The sequence below is a fragment of the Octopus sinensis genome, linkage group LG11, assembly GCF_006345805.1.
Source record: "Octopus sinensis linkage group LG11, ASM634580v1, whole genome shotgun sequence".
In the NCBI taxonomy this organism is placed as follows: Eukaryota; Metazoa; Mollusca; class Cephalopoda; order Octopoda; family Octopodidae; genus Octopus; species Octopus sinensis.
The window spans coordinates 23,953,288-23,977,409 of record NC_043007.1 but is presented as its reverse complement, the minus strand read 5'-3'; the positions used below and the strand labels follow the sequence as shown (position 1 = coordinate 23,977,409).

Below are 24,122 nucleotides of genomic sequence, written 5' to 3'. Positions count from 1 at the left end.
GACTCCTCTGACCTTGTCTATAGAATTCATATATTTTCCGTCCAGATGATTTTGAAGACTGCAGAATAAATGATAAACAGATGGGGCAATATCCAGTGGTGGGTGGGGCATTGTTTCCCATTCAAACTGTGCCAGCCTTTGGAATATCATCCTCACCGTATGTGGCTGAGCATTATTCTGATGGAAGAACACCTTTCATCTTGAAACCAAAGATGGTCGTTTTGTTTTCTAGCGCTGACTTAAGCTGCTCGCAGCACATCTCCTTTGTTATTGTTTGGTTTAGGTTTAAGAGCTCAAGGTGGATTAAACCTGCCATATCCCACCAAATAGATAACACCTTACATATGGATGGAGACCTTTAGCCCAGGTTGCCAGTATTTTTCTTTTCCCTACCCACTGTCTTCAGCACTTGATATTTTTATAGAGAACCTAGTTCTTATCACCAGTCACTATTTGGTCGAAAAAAGGTTCATTTGTGAGATGTGACAGCAAAGAAGAGCACACATTCACTCTTTGCATGCAATTAGACTTGGAATGTTTGTGAAGAACCCATTGACCCATTTTGCTGGCTTTTCCGATAGTACACAGGTGTCAATGAATGGTTGAATGACCAAATCCAAGCTTCTCTACTATTTCCTCAACAGTTACAATGGGATTTTGTTCCACCAGAGTTTGCAGGATGTCCTTGTCAAGCTCTACAAATTTTTCAAGATAAGGCTTGTCTTCTAGGCTATAGCTTCCGGCTTGGAATTTCTGGAACCACCGTTGACACTGGTTTACACTTATTGTCTGATCCCCATATACTGCATTAATATTCCTTGCACTTTTTGTTGTTTTGTTGCCTTTATTGAACTCATAAAGCAAAATATGCCGAATATGCTCCTTTGTCACTTTCATTATAGCTTTGAAAAAATAACTGTTAAAGTCAAACTGCACTCTTCAAAACTTGCACTAAGAATAAGGACAAGACAAAATTATTACCTGCATTTATAGCAAGTTGATGCAGGTAGTTCATCCCATCCCTCTACAACTTTTAGTTCATGCAATTGAAAAACCACATTATTTATGGGATGACCCAATACTTGGCAATCCATTAAAGTGACTATTATGGGTTTTATCCAGTTTAACATTACTGTCTAGCCTTGGCTTTCTTTAGAAGAATCTGCTTTGTTGCAAACATTTGGGCTTCACTCACCAATCTGAAGATAAATTTCCCTTTTCCTTTCACTAGTCTTGCAGGCTCAACAAAGGGTCATGAGCATCACTCTTCCTCTTCTAACTCAGCCATTAAAAATAGGAAAAGTTTAAACAAATTTCATATTTACTTTGTTACTTATTACAAAAAAAAATATTTTCCCAGCCAAATGTGGTTAAGCTATCCTTTGTTCAGTGAAGGGTTTCTAATAAAAGAAGGTTAATATATATCATAGCTCAGTGGTTAGAGAATCAGACTTACAACCATGAGGTTGTGAGTTCAATTCCTCTGTGTTATGTTCTTGAGCAAGACATTTTATTTCATGTTGCTCCAGTTCACTCAGCTGTAGAAATGAGTTGTTACATCACTAGTGCCAAGCTGTATCAACCTTTGCTTTTCCCTTGGACAACATTGATGGTATAGAGAAGGGTGACTGGTATGCATAAGTATGTGACCACTAGTCTTCTACAAACAACCTTACCTAGACTTGTGACTCCAGGGGAACTTTCTAGGTGCAATCCCATGGTCATTCATGATCACAGGGAGTCTTTACCCTTTATATATATAGTGAGTCATTAGATTTTTTTCAAAAGTGCTCAGTTTATTCATGGGTAAGGTTATAAAGTTATATTTTTCAATGGTAGCTTATTTCAACAAATTCATAGTTAAATTACAACCTACACTTTACATTCATGTGGTGGATTTAGCCAATCTGAACGAAGCAGCCCAGGATAGAACTGACTAGAGGACACTGATCTATCGAGTAACCAAGAGTCAACTTTGACTGAGCAGATAGATAGATAGATAGGTGGATTTAAGCTATGATCAAACTTAATACCAACACACAGCTCTTGTCTTTAGGAGACTATAGTTTATTGTAAACATTAGGACCAGATCTCCAGTCCAAGGAAATTGAAGTGATGCTTCTTACTGAAGCAACCCATGAACCATCGCTTCTTCCTCTCTTTTCCTAAACAGTCTCAAAGACCATTAAATAGGTGGTCATGAGTGTTGTCCATCATCTGACTAAGCCATAAAAAAAAATGCTGAGCTTTTTATAAGGCTCTAAATTTGCTTGTGGTTACAACATCACCCTTCTCTCTACAGGCTTCGTTGACTCCTTCAGTTGCAGCTACATCCTTAACAACTGCTGTTTGCTAATAATGTCTGACATTTATCCTCTGAAATACAGCCTACAAAGCCAGCCTACAATCTACTAACTGCAGATATTTGAACAGAAAATCAAAGCTCAGACAGAGATCTATTTTGAAGATCTGTAGGCAGGTCTTCATTTGTGGACTATCAATAATGCCATTGAGAAACTTTCTATGTGGTTGCTTGGCTTACTAGAAATAGCAGCCAAATCTCCCTGAAATGACACACTACTACCTCAAAAAAAAAGCACATAATACCTGAAAGAAAGTTGGAGTAATATAAAGATGAAACACTCTTGATCATAGTCTGTTTCATGATGTGTGACTGATGGGAGGGGCAGCTATACAATAACAATACTTAGAAACTTTCCCCCCTGTTCTTTAATAATTTAAAGCAACAACAATTATTCACATATAATAATCTAGTAGATAATAAGAGCAATTTAACAAACACAAAAAAATATTTTTCCTCATTTAAAATGTTTCTGCTTCACTGAACATTCTTCAGCAGTATTAATAAGAAAAAATATCCCAACTAGAACAGAACAGAAACCTAATTTTTCATTCAAAGAAGAGACACAATGTGGATGAAATTGTAGAAAATATTTATTCAGATTACTTTTAAGACAATTTTATATACTTTTACAGCTGTATATTATATTTCAGAAATAGGTTCTCAGTATTGCTAATTATTATACAGGTACATAACCTCTAATACCTTGTGTAATATTTTCTCTTTGTCAATCCATCTATCATCTGATAATCAAGTCAGTTTACTTAATTTTTTATGATCACTATTATACTTTAATTGGGACACACACACACACACCCATACATGTGTGTGTATTTGTATTTGTGTCTGTCTCTTAACTAAAGGATTATAGTGCCTTGGTCACATTCACCTGCAAGCTAAGGTTGGTGTTGTGGAGGGAATAGACAGATTCTGGATTTTTCCTCACAAAATGGTGATGCTACCAGTGCTGGTACTGTGTAAAAAGCATCCAGTCCACACTGTGAAGTGGTTGGCATTTGGAGAGGCATCCTGCTGTAAAAATCAAGCCAAAATGAACCTCACCTGTGCTAGTGCCACGTAAAAAAACACAGTCCACTCTGCAGTAGTTGGTGTCAGGAAGCTGTAAAAATCCTGCCAAAACAGACACAGTAGCCTAGGGTAGTTTTCTACCTGGCTGGCTGCTGTTAACCATCCTACCCATGCATACATGGAAGATGGACATTAAACTATGATGATGATGAAAGAACAAACACGTGTTTTCTAAATGAAACCAATAGGATCCAACTACTCATGCACACACAGAAGAGGAATTAAACTAAGTACTGCGAACAAATGATATACTTGACAATTTTACAATACAACTAGCAGCACCTCATTTGAGAGTTAATTATCCCGGCCATAGATACACTGGAATATTGGTATCTTGGCACAAGCTGCCAATATATAACTGCACCATATCAATTTGCAATTTCAATGTGTAATATAACATTGCGTAACTGTCATTCATAATTAATATTGTTTGGTAATTGGTGGCAAAAGATATCAATGAATTCTTTGAAGTATATAAAATTGGAGATATGGATTATTTGGTAACAGCTAATATTATTGAAAGATTGTAGATTTACTGTAGTTGGGATCAAAGTTAATCCAAAGTGAATAAGGGATTAAAGAATGAAAGATATGAAAATTAAAAAAAAGAGAGAGAAAGAGTAAACAAAACTTTAGGTTGTAAAGTAAGAATTTGAATGCCAGTAAATAGGTCTATGTTCAAAACCATTTCAAAATGAATTCTTTCCTTTTTTTACTTTTTGCTGGGCCATAAAGAACAGGTCATTGTCTTTGGCTTTTGCAGTCCTTCCAAACTGGTGAAATTGATGCCTTAACCCTTTCATTACCAACCCAGCTGAAACCAGCTCTGGCTCTGAGTACAAATGTCTCATTTTCATGAATTTTGAATTAAAATCTTCCACCAAACTTTAGTTACAAATTATGTTCCTAACACTAGCTGTATGATAACTAAGTTATTTTGCTAAATTCTTTGTTATATTTAAAGGAATTGTAAGAAACAGAGAGTATCTCAAAATAAATACAGAAACGAAAGGGTTATAATAATAATAATGATGATGATGATGATGTAATTATTGTGTACAGTACTCAGGTGCACTACAACTCATCAAAGGTGCATGTATAGTACATAGAATTATGTACAAACATCAGGAAAGTGAACAGTGTATGAATCATGATATACATGTGTATGGAGGTGGGGATATCAGGTGTAGTGTTGGCGAATTTCAGGACGCATGGAGGTTTTAAAGGACGCAATGTTTCAACAACTAACAACTGATGCAGGTAGTTTGTTCTATGCTTCAGCAACTCAGAGTGTGAGAAAATGTTTCCAAAAGTCATGGGAGCTGTGCTGTTTTCTGACTTTGTAGGCATGCCCATGTGGGTTAGACACATGGAGTTCAAAAAGGTGCTCAAAGGTGGTTGTTGGCACAATGGTTAATAATTTTGTGGGTGTTTACCAAGTCGGTTGCCAGACGTCAGAGCTTCAATGTATCTATGCCCAGGGAAGCAAGGCATTCAGAATATGGTAGATGCCTGATGGAATCTTGTGGGTTCCTACTAAGTCAACTGCTAGATGTTGAAACTTTAGTGTGTTGGTGCCCAGAGAGGCAATACATTTAAGATATGGTGATTGACAAAGAAAATTTGCTTGGTTGCACATCTCTAGACAGCTTCCAGCTGATTAATATTCTGGGCATCATGTAGGTCCTAGACTGGAAACGTACCATAATCACATCTAGCTTTAAACAGATAGCTGGTAAATAGGTGATGAAGGTCTTACTATGTGATGGTAAGATGCTTTCTGTCTGTCTTTTTGATGATTTTTAGAAATTTAATTCCTCCAGTTCTGATCATTGTTGACAATAGTACCTCAATCACATTCACCTGACAGCTAAACTTGGTGTTGTGGAGAGAGTAGATAGATTCTGGATTTTTCCTCACAAAATATATAAAGATGCCTTTGTCTACAGTTAGCTTAGGTTGTCAATCAGCAATCCAATTATTGCACTGTATCCAGGTGAGATTGCAGGAAAGATCTATAGCATATAACAGTTAAGTGATATACAAAAATACTAATATTATTAATATTATACTCCTGAAAAAAATATATCCTAAAATGACAAGCGTCTTGGCTGAGAAGTAAACATTAATTTTTATTCATGTTCAGACAGTTTGTTTTGCTTTGTTTACACCACTTTTGAAAAGTACAAATTCCTCCACGTAATTGAGCACTTGGTTTATGCAGAGTTGTTTCCCTTAGTCTAAAAATAGTTCCTTGATATAAATTCGACTTGGGGAAATAGAATTATATCAGGTTAGAGGAACATGAGGTAGTGGTGGGGATAATGATAGTGATAATTGTCCTGACTGGATGGATGTAATGAAAATACTCTTGTCAAAATACATTAGAAATATAACAGAAAGTCTGTTAAAGTTCTTTCTCAGTTGTATGCAGATGGTTAAAAGACTGAAATATGACTTTCAAAACTGGTAACTATGATGTATGTCAGCTACAAACCAATACTGTATAATCGGACAGTTATAATCAGCATAATCAGAGCGTGTTGTACTTATGTATATTAACTACCTATTAATTGTACCTATTTCAAACACACACATACAAATCTCTCTAACTTTTTCATTAAAGTCCTGTAACATGATATCTGTTTGGTATACCTACTTCCATGAGTCAATGGGGGGGGGCTTTATATGGTTTGTAGATCTACAAGAAATAACAGTCGAATCTCACTCAAATTACACCCTGCTCTCTTAAAAAAAAAAAAGGGAAGATTACTTTGGGTAAAGAAGTTCTTGACATAGCAGTTGAAAATAAGTTGGAAAACTTTCAATCAAAAGGTTTGCTTGATCAGAGCTGACAAGGAGGCGAACAATACCTACCAGTCGAAATGAGAGGTGGTGAGGACAAAAATATCTAGAAATGAAAAGTACATTGATTTCTTTGTCACTGAATGATAATAATGCCTTCAAAAAGAAAAAAATCTCAAAGTGCACAAGTTCTAAAAAAAACAAAAAAACAAGAAAAATGTATAAATTCTAATGCTATTCTTATAAGTATTCTGTTTTATAATAATAATAATGAAATTATTGTATGCAGTGCTTAGGCGCACCACAACTTGTCAAAAGTGCGTATGAAGCATATGCAGTAATGTACAAATGTCTGGGAAGTGAACAGTGTATGAGTCAGATACATGCTTGCGTGTGTATGGAGGGGAGAAAATCAGGTGTAGTGTTGGCAAATCTTAGGAAGCATGGAAGTTTTGAAGGATGCAGTGCTCCGACAACTAACAACTGATGCCGGCAGTTTGTTCCATGCTTCAGCAACTCTTAGCGAGAAAAAATGTTTCCGAAAGTCATGGGAGCTGTGCTGTTTTCTGACTTTGTAAACATGTCTACAGGTGTTAGACAGGTGGAGTTTGAAAAGGTGCTCAGAGTTATTGTTAGTAAGATGGTTAATACTTTTATGGGTGTCTGCCAAGTCAGCTGCCAGACGTTGGAGTTTCAATGTATCCATGCCCAGGGATAAAAACTTATATCTTGGGAAACGATTTTGCATCAGTTTTTTTTTTCTATACTTCCATGAATAGGATGATATTTATTGTCATCCAGATTGGGGAAAAATGTGTGAAACACAATGGCTATAAGAAAGTCTTGTATGCAGTATCTAACATTAAAAGCCATTGAGCTTGTGCTGAACTCCCTGTGTGAAAATATAAGGACACAGACATTGTGTCATATAGCCAGCTAGAAATTATGTTTCCTGGAGCTAAAACAACAGCAACATCATCCCTTCCAGGACAACCACATTATGTTGGCAAATAGCCTTTACTTTATTAAAATATTAATTACGAAAAATTAAGCTTACCTTAGGTGATGACTCCTCACTTGAACTACATGTTGAAATTGTAGAGTAATCAGATACATCTGATGCTACAGAACAGTTAGAAAGTTTCCGACCACTTGCATTCAAGGGGTCACAGCAGCCTCTTAAATGAGAAACCTCAACTGGGTCATTCGTTGAGTCTCCATAGTCTGTTATTACAACAAGGGGTGGTGCCGTATTGGTGGTTTTGTGTGTTGGGTCTTTGTTTGGTAAAATTTTGTCAAGGTGTGGCTTCATTTCTGGCCATTCCTCGTCAGGACTAAGAGTTTCAATAGCTGAATCACACTCAGTGCTACATAAACTGCTGATAGGGCTACTTGATGAAGGGTATTTTGATATAACAGGTGAGACAGACAATTGCATTTTCCGTTCAGTTTGAGCAATTGAAATTTGTTTGCTTTGTTCATTAAAATTATGTTCTGATAGAAATTTGATACATTTTTCTGCATGGGGCATATTTCTTTCTGAAACTGGATCAGTGGGGAATTCAGAAGGGAGCATTTTAATAGCAGCTTCTTCAGAAAGTCTTGATGTCACAGAATGGCTCTTTGTAGTCACAGCAGAGTCGTGGGGTAACAGAGAAGGATTATCACTTTGCGGAAGGACATCACTCTCACCCTCAACTAATTTAGTTTGGAAAGTCATGAGTGTATTGCCCTCCGCACTGTTGCACATTTCAAATGTTCCACACGAACTAAAATTCCTTAAATTATGATTATCAAAGTCTGATAAATGGTTTGATGACTTATATGATAACAGAACAGGTTCTAATGTAACAGACTTTCTGTGTTCTGGTTTACCGATATTTACATAGTCCGAAACTTCACCTAAATAGCTATTCACAGAAGCAGAATATAAGTTTCCAGTACTGCTAGCTTTTATAGGATAGTTGTGTTTGATATGTGTTAATGTGTCTGTGTTTTTATGGGAAGGACAAATACCTCTGTCAAAGTCTTCCTCAATACGTTTAGATGATAAATGAAATTTCCTTGAAAGCCATTTCAGGACAGATGAAGTTTTAGATCTTCGCTTATTCCGATGTGGCACTTTAGAACTGTTTCCATCTTTAGTGCTTTGTTCCATTTCCGAATTTCCATTGTGGGTTATTTCCAGGCCAGCGCTGGAAATCTGCTTCTCTCCATATCCAAACTTTTCATTGTAAGCAGCTTCATCTGACACTGAAATAAAGAGAAACAAATTTGATGTTAATTCAATGTTAATAAGATAGCTTATAACATTTCATTTGTAAAATTAAACAATTTAATACAGAGTCAAAATTATAGTTCAAGACAAAGGTTAGAGGAATACACTCCAAGTGAGCAACACAAGCTGTGGTGGGCAGCTTTAAAACAGTTTCCAGTAAATTGGGTTTCTGGTAGCTTCCTGCAGCAAGGACAGGGTACTAGTTGTTTTCAGTCACTGAAACTATCTTTTTCATAGTGAAGATAATGAAACTGGTAACTGTCTACACATAATGCCACTACAAAGCTTCATTGTGCAGGTATCTTATCCTGCAATGTTTCTTAGTTCACTGCCTGAGTTAGCCAGCAATAGGGAACTGTAAGCTAGAGGGTAGCAAGTACTACTACAAGGGACCTGTCCTATCTCCTGCATGCATGCACACACATTGAATTTGGGATCCCTAAAATGTCTGATGGTGATGAAGTATCTGGTAGTGGGAGCAGGTATAAGTGTGCTGGAATCTTCTAATCAGTACCCAACATGTCACCGGTACAAGACAGACAGACAGGTAGGACAGTGAAGGCTGTGCCAAGCTGACAACTGAGTACATTGGACAATGCTATTTATGGACTGTGTTACTTAGTCCAACTTGGGAAAGGCCTGAAAAAAGTGGTCTAAAAACTATCCACTCAGTTCCTGGACTAAAAACCATATGTTTTTGGACATTTGACATATAGTAGTGGTTATAAAAGTAAGAAACACAACATGCCAATCAGACTTGTCATATGAAATATATGGATAATGCTTAATGTCAAACAGGTAGAAAGAGTGAGTGGTGTGTGTGTGTGTGTGCAATTACTAGGAAAAGGGAAAAGGTTGACAGTGACTTCAAAGTTTCAGCTTGCTCACTTTCATCAGATAGTCTGAAGAAGGTAAGCAAGCTAAAACTATAATGTCTTTGTCAACCTTTCCTTTGTAAGAGTTAATACATATATACTCAACTAAAACATATTCGGTAATACTTCAGTTTAATGTTCAACTGTTTTTATATATAACTTGAGATAAAAACTGGCAATTTATTTATATATGACAGAAGTTCAGAAGGACCACTTCTTTGAGACCCTTCTGCAGACTACCTCAATGTCAATTAATGGTAACTTCATTATCATGGCTTGTAGCTGGTGTAGACAATTTCCTTCGCCTAAAATCACTGACCTTGTGTCAAAATTAGAAACAAATATTTTTATTATTCATATTCTTTCTTTTCCTTTCTTTTACCATCAGTCAGTGGATTGAGGGAGGATGATGTGGAGAGGGCACTTGCCCTGCTAGTCAGGGTAACCATGGTTTTGTGAGGTCTCCATCAGCAGCCCTAGGAAGTCTCCTTCTTTTGGAGAAGAATTCATTGTTATAATTTCATATTGTTACTGTTTTTAATTTTTTACATGCCATTCATGTAACCCCACATTGTATTATCCTATACTGTCCCCAATGTTTTCTGTGAACCATTAGTGGCTAATAAAGAAATCATTATTACCTCTGCCTTAACGAAGGTGGAGGTACTGTTTCCAGTTGTGTTTTTTTGTCCATGGACAAGATATCTCAAGAAGCACTGGATAGATTTGGATGAAACTTTCAGAGATGGTTGGCCTCATGACTGATATGAACTAAGATTTTGGGTTCAATCTAGTACCAGACAAGGATTCTGGATTATTTGTTATATTTACTTTACAATCTTATGTTCACTTTCAAGGCTTTCTCTGATTATCTCCCTTGAAAGCATTAAGTTATGGTGGCGTTACTGTTTCAAAAGTTTTATTTTCGTTTCTCTATTATTAATTTTACTCACATCTCTATCTTAGTAGAAACTGATACATAAAGAAATCAAACTACATAAACAAACATCAGCAAAACCATTCAGAAATTAAACAACAACTAACATATTCAGTAACAATAATAAATTTAATTTATCTTTGACAATTTTTAGTTTTACCAATTTTAAATATATTGCTCCTGTGCAGTATCTTGGGCAAGTGTCATCTACTATAGCCCCAGGCAAACCAATGCCTTGAGTGAACTTGGTAGATGGAAACCGCTGAAGCTCATTCTATACATACATATATGTGTATATATGAATGTGTGTGTTTCTGTGTTTGTGTTTGTCCACCATACACACTGTTTGATAACCAGTGCTGGTTTGCTTATGTCCCCATGACTTAGTGATTTGGCATAAGAGATTGAAAGAATAAGTATCAAAAATAAAAGAATGAAAGGAGCACTGGGGTCAAGGTGCTGCCCCAGCATGGCCACAGTCCAATGACTGAAACAAAAGATAAAAGATCTAATAGGTATAGACTATAACATCAATCTCAAGGGACCCCCATTACCTACTATTACTCTGTGTAATGCTGCACAGCATTAAGAGTAGCCAACATCTAGACAAAACATTTTCCTGCAACATATCTGTGACATGTGAAAATATTATCCAAAGTATCTAACAAGTGAGATGGGAGAAAAAAACAACAACAAATAAGTGTCATGCTATTGTCCTCATGTGACTGTTGGTAACAATAGTATTCTGGAGGAGACTAAAGGGAGAAAACAATATTAAAAGAAATATGAAAGAAAGTACGGTGAGTGGGGAGAAGAAATATGAAAGATAAGTCCTACTTAGCAAAATATAGGAACTTGAAAAGTATAATGAAAAGTGGCAAATATACAGATAAGTGTATAGATGTAGAGTGATGTTTAAGGGTGCTCGTAATAGTTTATAGCAATAGAATTCTAAGGACTGTCCTGAGTTTGAAAGCAAGAAGATAACAGGAATAAAACTAGTTTGTGGAAGAGATGGGATAAATCTGTTGCTACATCATTTTTATTATGTAAGTTTTAGAACTAAAGATCTTTGGTGCATACAACTCCAGATATGTATAAAGCCTTATTTGATCTGCTATGACTGCATGAGCAAAAGATGATTTTTTTAAAGGGCTTTGAGGATGAAAAGCAGCACCCATGATCTTTCTGCATTAAAGACTGGAGGCAGAAAGGAAGGAAGAAACTACGACAGATGAGATGCTACAGTACAAAGCAACAGATCGAGACATTGAGTTATCTTTAGATTGGAGACTTGATCTAATGTACCTGACTCAAACACTGTTCACTTTCCAGATATTTGTACATTACTGCATATACTTTATACACACTTTTGACAAGTTGTGGTGTACCTGAGCACTGTATACAATAATTTCGTTATTATTATTATTATTATTATTACTGCTTGCAACAGAGCAGATGCCACTAAAAGGACCAGGTGATAATATTAAACTGGAAGACTGATTAAGTTACCCACCAAGGATAGAATTAAGTTTCTTACTCAAAGGAAATTAAAATATATATTTCAAACAAATCTTAGAGAATTAAACCCACCAAAGGTGCTAATTCAATAAACAAGTTTCATAAAAAACCAAAACAATGAAAATAACAGCAATAGTCGTAGAGATGATGATGATGCTCAGAACAATGCTTCCTAAAGTCAATGATCCAGCTGTGTTTTTATTTCACTTTCAATATAATTACTTTTATCACATTCTCAAAATACTATTGGCAGGCATTTATTCATATTTAACTCAGTTACATTGTTACTTGGTGGGGTGCAGCCGGGTAGAGGAATATCACCAGGGGAAGATGTCACAGTGCATTTGGAGGTCTATTTTAGTGTGAATCAGAGTTCATAAGGCATTAGACTGAGAGATTAAAAAGTACTAGACCGGGCCCGGCCACTTCGAATTACATTGTAGACCACTTTTATTACAGAAAGTTTTTTGAGGGCTGCTTGAATACTGAAGAGAATTGAAAGCCTTTTCTTTTCTCATGCTATTATTACAATAATGAATGAATGATCGAAATATTATGATTGCAAAAGCAGTAGTATCTTTCATTTTTACTTTTCATTACAATATTTAACTTCTGATAAAATTTTTTAAATGTTTGTTTAAATAAACACATTTCAAGAAAGTATCAAGCGGGCTGCAAGATTAAAGTCTGCAAGCCACATGCGTCCTGCAGGCCTCAGGTTGGCCAGCCCTGTGCTAGACTATAGAGAACATGGTTATGCAAGCCCTAAAAAAGACATAATTGCTTGCCTTTGTTTATAGGACAGTTTCTATATTACTATGATAAGGGGTTAAGGATAAGAAGTAAATTTCCTGTGCAACATTCATTTCCAACAATATGCAGTTGTTTGAAATGAAGCATTTAAAAAATGGGAGTAAAATTAAATATTGTTACAGATGTGAGTTTGTGGGATCAATTATATAGCCCAATGTTAAGTAGAAAAACAACATTTGAAGAGAATCCAAATTTAGTGTCATCAGAAACACAAGATGTAGTAGTTAACAATCTGACCACAATTTGCAACCACTGTAGTAATAATGCATCTCAGAAACTCAGACATGGAACATAGCTGAGTTTTTACAGACCACATGCAGCTTCACAAAATTAGAGATGCATTCATTTTCTCACAAAAGCAGAATCTATAGTATTTCTTTTAAATTTACAATTGCCCTAGCCAGATCCAATGGTAAAAAAATTCCAACCTTTCAATGAGATTGGTAAATAACAATTTAAGTTATCAAGATAGAAAAAGACTTGTTACTTTATTTTCACGTGATTTTCATGATTTTCTTTTTTTAAAGTCAAATTCTTTAAATAAGTTTTTTAAAAATAATTCCATGCTAAATCCCAAAGGGGATTGCTTCCATACTGACCTTTCTAATTTGTTACATGCTTGTGTGTGTGTACATACATTTATATGCAATCCCCTTTATATATATATTCGTTTTGAGATTTGGTTTGCAAGATTCTTTATGTGAGTTCATGTGTTGAAGCATATTCTGTTGTGACTGGGGAGAGTCATTCTCTTTTAGTACCTTATAATTTAACACATTCACCAGTAAAATTTCCACTTTTTTTTTCATTTTCCTAAAATTTTCGTTGCGTCTTGTAACCTTTTCAATAGTTTTGAGTCAAAACTATTTAAAAGGTTACAAGATGCAACAAAAGTTTTAGAAAAATAAGAAAGAAATAAGTGGAAATTTTACCAGTGAGTGTGTTAAATTATAAGGCACTAAAAGAGAATGACTCTCCCCAAACACAACAGTATATCATCATCATCATCGTTTAACATCCGTTTTCCGCGCTAGCACGAGTTGGACGGTTCGACCGGGGTCTGGGAAGCCAGGGGCTGCACCAGGCTCCAGTCTGATCTGGCAGAGTTTCTACAGCTGGATGCCCTTCCTAACGCCAACCACTCTGCGAGTGTAGTGGGTGCTTTTTACGTGCCACCTATATATATTTAAAATTTAGATTCAGATGAATATGGTACTTAAGTTGAGGTGCCAGAATTTAGTATGGTATCATCCATATAATTTAAAATAAGGTGATTATAATCAAAATAAGCAACAAGGATATCCAAATGTAGAGCAATCTTCAGAAGATTGCTCTAAATTTTAAATTGATGTAATGAAATGATTGCATTGTTCAATTAAATGGAGTCGCATGAAATGATTGTACTGCATTACCTCTGGATATCCTTGTTGCTTATTTTGATTTATATATATATAAAGATATTATTAATAAATAACAATAGCATAAGCCTTAAAGCCAAAAAGGCAAATTCATTAATTTATAATTAATTATTAATTATAATGGAGGGTAAACAAAGTACCAACAGTGCTAGAAATCAGTGAGACATACTCATGAGAACTAAGGGAAATATCTCAAAGTTCGAAACCATGTGATATAGGTATATTCATTTGTGACTTTCAACTGCAATGGTAGGTTAAATTTTATTCATTCCTCGATTTTGTCAGCCTGTTGAATTCTCAGTGAAATTGTGACTTATTTGAGCATTTTTTGACCCTTGTGTACCCTCAGTTATAATTGTGTACCTTCAATTATAATGATTAATAATCTATCATATATATATATATATATATATATATTATATATATATATAATATTATTAGTGAATTGAAGAAATCCGTTGGAAAAAACAAAAACAGAACAGAGGTGGAGCAAAACAAATCGAACTAATAATATTAAAATTCAATTATCCGCACCAACGCACGGTTGCAACACCATATGGTTGTACCTCCAACCGTGCTGTCTTCTGCTGTGATTTTTGCTACCAAGGTATCAGTTAAACTTTTGATTAATCTGCTACAAGATTATTCATCTTTCTATTTCACATAATATATATATATATATATATATATATATATATATAAATATATATATATATAAATATATATATATAAATTTGAACAAAGAACATAAAGACAAACAAAATGCTGCCAAATTCATCTTTACATTCTGAGTTGAAATTCCACCCAGATCAACTTTGCCTTTCATCCTTTCGGGGGCAATAAAACAAGTACCAGTTGAGCACTGTGGTCAATGATGTAGTTGACTTACCCTCCTCTCCAAATTGCTGGCCATGAGCCAAACTTTGAAACCATTATTATGATTATTATTGAGTGAGAGAGCAGCGCATACCATCAAAGTGTCACTGAGGTGCAAATATAGGAAGCCCAATATACCCATCATGACTACTCATCTGATAGGATACACCAGGCATAAGCATCACAGTTATATGTACACGACATGATGATCTCATGGTGAATTATCCAAACCTCTAAGAATTCCTTTCAACACATGGCTATGATGCCCCCCCCCACTATTTCTGCTCATGGTCAGAGATGCACATATCGTCAGTCACTAAGGGACATGGTCAACTGGTTACGGTCAAACAACTGACAAGCGAATCTGTGGTATTGAGCAGAATATTTCCTGTAGCCCATCTTTTATATTATTATTATCATTATTATTATTATTATTATTATTACCAAGGCAGTGAACTAGCAGAATCATTAGCACATCTGGCAAAATGCTTCACACTCAGAGTTCAAATTCCACCATGGTCAACTTTACCTTTTATCCTTTCAACGTCGATAAAATAAGCACAAGTTGAACACTGAGGTTAATGTAATCAACTTAGCCCCTCACCCAAAATTGCTGGCATTGTGCCAAAATTTGAAGCCATTATAATTATTATTATTATTATTTCTAGCATAGGCAGGGCACATTTGATTCTATCAATCTTTTTTTATCGACACTGGATAAATGAAAACAAAGGTGATTTTTGCAAGATTTGACTGGACATGTAGATGGATGTAACCAAATACAGTAAGGCATTTTGTCTCTTGCTCTGCTGTTTCAATCATCCACCATGTTAATAATAATAATAATAATAATAATAACAACAATAATAATAATGATAATCTTTTCTACTGGAGGCAATAATAATAACAACAATAATAATAATAATAATGATGATAATCCTTTCTACAGGAGGCACAAGGCCACAAATTTGTGGGGAGGGGACTAGTCAATTACATCGACCCCAGTGTTTTCATGGTACTTAATTTATCAACCCCGAAAGGATGAAAGGCAAAGTCAACCTTGGCGGAATTTGAACTCAGAACATAACAGATAATAATAATATTAATAATGATGATGATGATAATAATAATAATAATAATAATATAGGTACAAGGCCTGAAACTTGTGGGGAAGGAGTAAGTCGATTACATTGACCCCAGTACTTGACTGGTACTTGATTTATCGATCCTGGAAGGATGAAAGGCAAAGTCGACCTCGGTGGAATTTGAACTCAGAACATAGAGACATACAAAGTACTACTAAGCATTTTACCCGGCTTGCTAACAATTTTGCCATAAGCACAGGGCCACAGATTTGTGAATAGTGTCACTGATAACATGAATACCAGTACTTGATTGGTATGTATTTCATCAACTCTACAAAGATGAAAGAAATAATATAACAGACATCAAAAGAAAGAAAAGATATTGATGAAACAAAGACTGATGCACTTCAAATCATATCTGCTAAATACAAGAGTGCATAGTAGTAATGTTTTATAGGCCTGTTGATATAATAAATAATTAAAGTACAAGTTCATGGGACAAAATATTTATTTCACCCAACATTCCTACCCTAACCACATACATAAACTTATAACCTAAATAAATCAAAATATCTTAAGCTTTCTTCATTAGTTAACATGATTAAGACCAACTGACTGTGCTAATGTCAGTCATATAAACTTAACAACACATTCAACCACATGTCTGAAATTAATCAAAATGATCCTTGCTAGCTTGGTACAAAAACATGCTGTCAAAAACTAGTTTCAACTGTCTCAATTTCAGCTGAATGAACATAATAAAAGTATTTAGAAAGGACTAAGAGAGAATATCCTAAACTCTGCTGGTTTGAATTAGAGTAACGATTACAAATATTTTTTACCTTATATCGAATCCAAGGGAATGTATCTGATTTAGAGTAAGCAACAGAAAAACAGAGTACATTCATATTTCATAATGGAAGGATAGTCGTTCTCTCAACACAAGTAGTTGATAGACTAGTGGGTGTTGGTACTGTAGTATTGTTTCAAACTGGAGTGGCTGATGGCCAATACTAAAGTGATTAGTGGCTACTAGAGTAATGGTCCACACTGAAGTTATGATAGACCCTAAAAAATTATGTTAGCATGGGAAAAATATTATAACTTTGCTGTTATTTCCCATGTGTGTGCATTCATGTGTGTATATATACACACACACACACACAAATACACATACATAATTACAAAACAGGAGAAGGCTAATTAATGAATTAGCCCATTATATTGCAAATCACCTAATCATGGTAGGAAGAATGTAGGTTGGAATAACTTGGCATTTACAAATAAACTTTAAATGTACTTATATGTTCTCATGAAGCGACACAAACAAGAAAATTAATATTTCCTCCAAAAAATTAGAGAATACAAGTTTACATAAAAATGTTAGTTAATTATGACAATTAATTAGTTCAGATTTTATTTTATTACTTTTTTTCTTCAGGACCACAGCATGAATATAGTTTCAGGGTTTCAAATTATATCATTTTTATTTTGAATTTCTGAGCTGAGAAACTAACATTCTTATATACTAATATATATTTCTTTACTGCCCGCAAGGGGCTAAACATAGAGGGGACAAACAAGGACAGGCAAAGGGATTAAGTCGATTACATCGATCCCAGTGCGAAACTGGTACTTTGTTTATCGACCCCAAACGGATGAAAGGCAAAGTCGACCTCGGTGGAATTTGAACTCAGAATGTAATGACAAACGAAATACCGCTAAGCATTTCGCCCGGCGCGCTAACGTTTCTGTCAGCTTGCCGCCTTCTCATTTTTATATACTTATATAGTCTTATATATTTATACATCAATATATTCTAATAATATATGCAACTAAGTGTCCTCAACTTCATTGTTGTAGTCACAATATTTCATCTGTTGTACTTTCCAGTCTTTTGGTAGCATGGTGACAACTTCACATATGTTGATGTTTCGATCTTATTAGGCCTCATCAGTGAAATGTGGTCTAACTGTAAAAGTGGTTAAATGTTACTGCAAATTTTAGAGGACTAAAGATGTATATAGGATGTTTATGTATCATGAGATCACACCTAGTTAGAAACCTGGCTCTAGAAGTAAAATGAGAACTACTTCCATTCCACTCTGTCTTACTTCATGCTCAACATTTTCTTTTATTCTACCTCCATAGGAATGCATCCATCTGTAATCGTCATCTCTGCTCACAATTTCCTTTAAATAGTTAAATCAGATATTTCAGAGAATGGATATAGTCTATTAAATTGACCTTACTAGTACTGATACTCACTCACTCACTCTCTCTCTCTCTCTCTCTGTATATATATATATATATAAATAATTTGCAGTAACAGACTATGTTTCACTGATGAAGCCTAGTGTGTGTGTGTGTGCGTGCATGCATGTAAATATTTTATCAGAGTCAAAAGGACTAGTAGTTTGTTCAAGCTTAGAAACCATCTATTGGAAAGAATAAAATCAAGTATCAAAATTCACAATCAATCATCATCAATTAGCTCAAATGACTTTCTGACAGATTAGAGTTATGGATAGAAGTATAGAAATGAAATAGCCACAACTGGGAAACAAAACGGAATGAAAGACAACACTGAAATGGAGTTTACTTTGGACTCACAGGTGTGAAAAAAGAAACTGTAGTAAACAGTATACTAATATTTCTGTCATTGCCACTCTATCAATTCTGCCACTACGCTGTTCTTGAAAAGATATTCTTTTCAATAACAAGAATTAAAAAAAAAAACACACACACAATTAAGTTAAACTATAAACGAAACTAAGACATAGCTTACCTCATCGCAACATAGACAAGAGATTTCATTTGCGAACATGACATGTCCCAGGTGTGCAATATTGTACAACAAAACAAATATGGGGTGTGAAGATACAGTCTGCTGAATATATAGTGGGCATCAAAGTACATAGCTTGGGGGGAGGGGGAGGGTGATATTAGAAATATCACGTGCTTCATCAGAGAGATAGTATTATGAATGTTTGGACATACATATAAGGCTGAATAATGCTCATGCTGAGAGATAAAATGTCACAAATCAATGGGATAAAGTAGAACCCAATTGTTTCTAAACAAATGTACTAAGGTGGAGGCATAATGAGAAAAACTGTGTGAAAATATATATGGCCTGAAAAAATTAAGAATCATCAGTAACAGCATGAAAGAGATAAGACTATCTGAGCCATGCTGGCATAAGGAAAATAGTTACAAAACTAATGATAATGACAAACACCATCAATGGTTACATGCTTGGCAATCGCATGGTTCTAGGTTCAATCACACTGTATGATACCTAAAGCATTGGCTCAATCAAAACTTTTCTATCTACCAAGGTATCGGCTGGCTTGTGGCTATAGTAGAAGAAACTTGACCAAGATACTGCCCAAAAGGACTGAACCTGAAACCTGTGGTTGAAAATGCACCTCTGTACAGACACATACACACATATATATAAATACATCAAGGGATGGCAAAAGCAGTAGACTGAATCCAAAAGACCATTTGGTACTTATTTTCTAGTTATGCCCCCTTACGCCTGGGTTGACTTTGTCATTCTGTCTTTCAAGGTTGATGAAATAGGTATCAAAATAACGGACTGAATTCAACATACAGTAGTACCTTGGTTTTCAAACAACTGATCATGAATAAATCATGCTTTATCTCCTGTCTTTCTTATATTTGTTATTAATACCTCAGTTTATGAATGCCTCTGATCACAAATAAATTGGGCTTTATATATATATATCTACTACATATGTGGAAAATTCCATCTGTGGGTGTGTTTGTGGAGTTGTTAGCTAACTCCTCCTACATCGTTTTATCAATTTTTATGAAACTTGACACGCGAATAGAACTCTGGAAACCTCATGGCATACTCAGACTGTTGAAAAAAAAAATCAATCATAAGGCCCCTGGAAGGGATCTTTAAATATATCTAATATATTTCATTTTAACAGCCAAGGGAAATAATCCATTTGCCCAGATTTTAACAGTCAAGGGAAATAACTCATTCGTTTTCCTAAATCATTTGGTATAAATCAAATTGAGTATATTTATTTCTTAGTATTTGAACTGTTAGAGATATTTTCGCAATTTATTCAGTACAACCCTTAAACAAGTAAATAGTATTTTCCTAAACAATAGATCCACTTACTTCAGTTAGTGACTTATTCACGAATATACCAACACTAGCGCTGCTGAGGGTAATATTCTCTGGGAATGCACAAAAGCCCTTTTCAGAGTTGTTTACTTTGAATTGTTATTATCTCATATCTGATTAGCCTGTTATTATGTAACATACTTCACGATTTTAGTATACATATCTTATTAGTATTTCCTCCTAAGTTCTATATACTCTGGGAATGCATTACAGCCCTTTTCAGGGCTACTTTATTTGAATTCTTATTATCGGGTAACTAATTTCATGTTATTACATAAGTGACTTCACAATTTTGGTAGTCATAACTTATTGGGAATTCCTAAAAACAAGATCCTGTGTAAGACAGTTCGGTATTCTCTGTAAATGCACAAAAACCATTTTAAGGGCTATATTCTTTGTAGTGTTGTTATTGGATTAGCGAAACAATTATGAGAACAGAACCAAGGGATAAGCCCCACTTTCCTGAGAATTACCAGGTACATCAGCTAATATATATATATATCTAAAGCACGATTTATTTGTGATCAAATTTGTTTGAAAACTGAGGTACTACTACATTATTTACATTTGACGGACATTTGTTCTCATCTTGTTTGTTGTTAACACAACATTTTGGTGATATACCCTCAAGCCTTCTCCACCACTTCTTAACCACATGTGGCGTGGTGGTTAAGAGCACAAGCTACTAACCTCAAGATTTCAAGTTCGATTCCAAGCAATGACCTGAACAACAACAATAATAATAATAATAATAATAATAACAATGATAATAATAATAATAATAATAATAATAATAATAATAATAATAATAACAACAACAACATCGAAAAATACCCTAGGAACGAGAACCCAGGTTTGAAATTTCCCCAAGACATCTGAAGAAGGCTGGAGGGTATATCAGCCAAAATGATGTGTTAACGACAAACAAGATGAGGACAAATATCCGTCGAATGTAAATAATGTACATAATTCCTCATCTCTTAAATATAGAATGGTATGAGGTACTACTGTAATTGAAACAAAAAAAAAATGAAAATTGAACATGATGCCCTAGCATGACCTCAGTCCAATAATAGAAGAATAGCATAGGAATTCTTTCTAAAACTAATATTTTATAAAAAGTATCATGTATTGTTTACAGATATATCACCACCACCATCATCATCAACATCATTTAACATCCATTTTCCATGCTGGCATGGATTGGACAATTTGATAGGAGGTAGCAAGTCAGAGGGCTATGCCAAGTTCCACTGTCTGCTTTGGTAAAGTTTCGAAGGCTGGATGCCCTTCCTCATGCCAACCAGTTTACTGGATGTCTTTTACATGACACCAGCATCAGTACTACGACCCCTTGACAGGAAGAGGGAGTAGTATTGAGCAGAGTGGCTTTGTGCCAGTTGGGAGGTTAAAGCCAACCTCAGCAGAATTTGAACTCAGAACATGAAGATGGACAGCATTGAATTTTCACCATCTCACTTCCATTGCACACACACACACACACACACACACACACACACACAGATATTCACATACCTCCCTTTTATATACACACACATACTCACAGGATTGAAACACTCCCACTACCAGTTTGCCATCACTCCTTCCCTATTTATCTATCACCCCTTCCTTTCTCATTCATATGTTGCGATGGAGAAAACCACAAGAGTATTATCATAGTAGATAATAATGATAATGATGATGATGGTTTCTCACATAGACAAAAACCAGAAATTTTGGTAGGAAGGAACAAGCAAATATATCAATCCCAGTAGTTGACTGGTATCCATTTTACCGACAACATAAAGAGGAAATGCAAAGTCAATCTTGGCAGGATTTGAACTCAGAAAGTAAACTGTCACAAGTACCACAAGGCCTTTTATCATATGATTTAACCAATCTGTCAATCCATCAACAATATACAAATACAGAGACACAGTTGCTGAAAGGTTATGTGCCAAATAATATTTTCAAAGGTCATGATTGCAGTCTCCCACTGGCATTGTATTTTCCACGTTCAGCTTATCTAAAATTAGACACCATTTTGATTTGAGATGAGGACACCAATTTATGTATAAAAAATAGCAGCTCCACTAATGTACAAAACTGCATGACAAACGCTCATACAAAATATGAAGAAAAATATAAACATAAAAGCACATTTTATTACAGCCTTTTTCTTATATGTATGTATTACATCTGTAATATATCGGCTCCAAAATATGCACTCCAAGTATAATAAAAGTGGATTTAATGTATGTATTATCTGCCTAATATTTTTTTTATTGGAATTATTTAAACTTGAAAACCTTTTTTAAACATGAACCAATTTATTCTTTTCATACAGTTCCACTTTCATTACTGTCAAAATGTTCCGTTTGTCATCAGGTGCCATATTTACTATACTAAGGTACATGTTCTGAGAATGAATTTTTATGAAATAAAGATTCATGTGTTCAAAACTAGTCTAAGAACAAATAAATGGTAAACATTGTGCCTAATAATAGATGGCAATTAAAATGTTTGAAAATGGATTTTACACAAAAAATTTAATTAGCGTGTTTATGCAAGTAGAAAACACTGATTTTAAAGTAATTTTGCAGTTATAAAAATGAAACATTCATGTAACTGCATGTAGAGAAATGTTTCAAAACCATATAGTATGCATTTGTGTGTGTGTGAGTGTGTGTACAGGCAAGTCTGCATTTCTCCAAAAATTACAGAGCTCCAAGCAGTGGTATTGTTATCATTTCCTCTGTCAACAAATTATATACCACAAAGTTAGCACATTTGAAGACATACTGAATAAGAGATCCTTTACTTGAAAAACAGGTATGGGTTGATCACAGGAAAAGTTTCTGACTATAAAACAGTGCCTCAATAATATATTCATCTAGCTTTCCATGGCTAGCAAGGAAAAATAAATGCATGAAGGAATTACATGTAGATATATGTATAACAAGTGGAACACAGGACACCTTAACTCATTGCATCATTAAACAACTGTTATGACGTCAAGAAGAATAAATGGAAATATTTCCCCATCGACATGATTTTAATATGTTTTTTCTTTTTTTGGTATTTTTTTCATGATGTTGTAAGCTAAACAAATCTGCAATAATGACTGCTCTTCAAGGACATTGCTAATATTCAAATAGTTCTAATGTAGTATATAAAAAAAAAATTAAGAAAACATTGTTACTCAAATTGTAAATGCTTCTTTTTATTATTATAATCCTTTTTCTGCTGAGACAATCCATCAATCTTTGTCATTTACAGCTTTAGCATATAAATACAAACTTGGATAAGTCTATGCAGTCAAGAAAATATAAATCCTGAACCAAATCTGAGCAGTAACCAACTTTATCCAATACAATGAACTGACAAAATGCAAAGTATAGCCCTGGTGGGATTTGAACTTAGAATGGAATACCAAACTAAAAGCAACTAGTCCAAATAATGAATCTCTCAGCTATTTCAGATATCTTCTTTCTTTTACTTGTTTCAGTCATGAGACTGTGGCCATGCTGGAGCATTTAAATATGGTTTATTTTGAGTATGTTTGGAGTCTATTTTCCCTAATTGAGTAGGATGAAATCAAATGATGCAATATAAATATGTTCTCTATCACTTGTTTTAGTCACTGGGCTGTGGCACCATCTTGAAAGGTTTATTCAAACAAATCAAACCTAGTACTTATTTTTTTAAAGTCTGGTACTTAATCTGTTTGTCTCTCTTGATAACCTCACAGTATCATAAGCAAACCAACATCAGTTGTCAAGCAATGGGGGAAGGGTGGAAACACACACACACACACAACAGGCTCCCACACAGTTTTCATCTATCAAATTCACTCACGAGGCATTAGTCAGCCCAGAGCTATAATGACGCTGGG

At 34.9% G+C, this 24,122-nt stretch overlaps 1 protein-coding gene and 1 long non-coding RNA gene across 4 annotated transcripts in view; one reads left to right on the top strand and one right to left on the bottom strand.

Annotated features, from left to right (window-relative positions):
• LOC115217003 (inositol-trisphosphate 3-kinase A-like) overlaps window positions 1-24,122 on the bottom strand; it is a 126,457-nt gene that overhangs the window by 54,623 nt on the left and 47,712 nt on the right. For 2 of the 3 annotated variants that reach the window (XM_029786524.2, XM_029786523.2), the window contains exon 2: window positions 7,314-8,509. In XM_029786524.2, the coding sequence (XP_029642384.1) occupies window positions 7,314-8,509 (1,196 nt within the window). Of the gene's footprint in view, window positions 1-7,313; window positions 8,510-16,901; window positions 17,116-24,122 lie in introns of those variants that run through there. The other variant, XM_036507252.1, reaches the window with a different exon arrangement.
• Window positions 1,894-21,322, top strand: LOC118765353. Its single transcript, XR_005001189.1, has 4 exons — window positions 1,894-2,003; window positions 4,067-4,071; window positions 13,043-13,050; window positions 21,312-21,322. It is a non-coding gene; the product is annotated as an uncharacterized LOC118765353 (long non-coding RNA).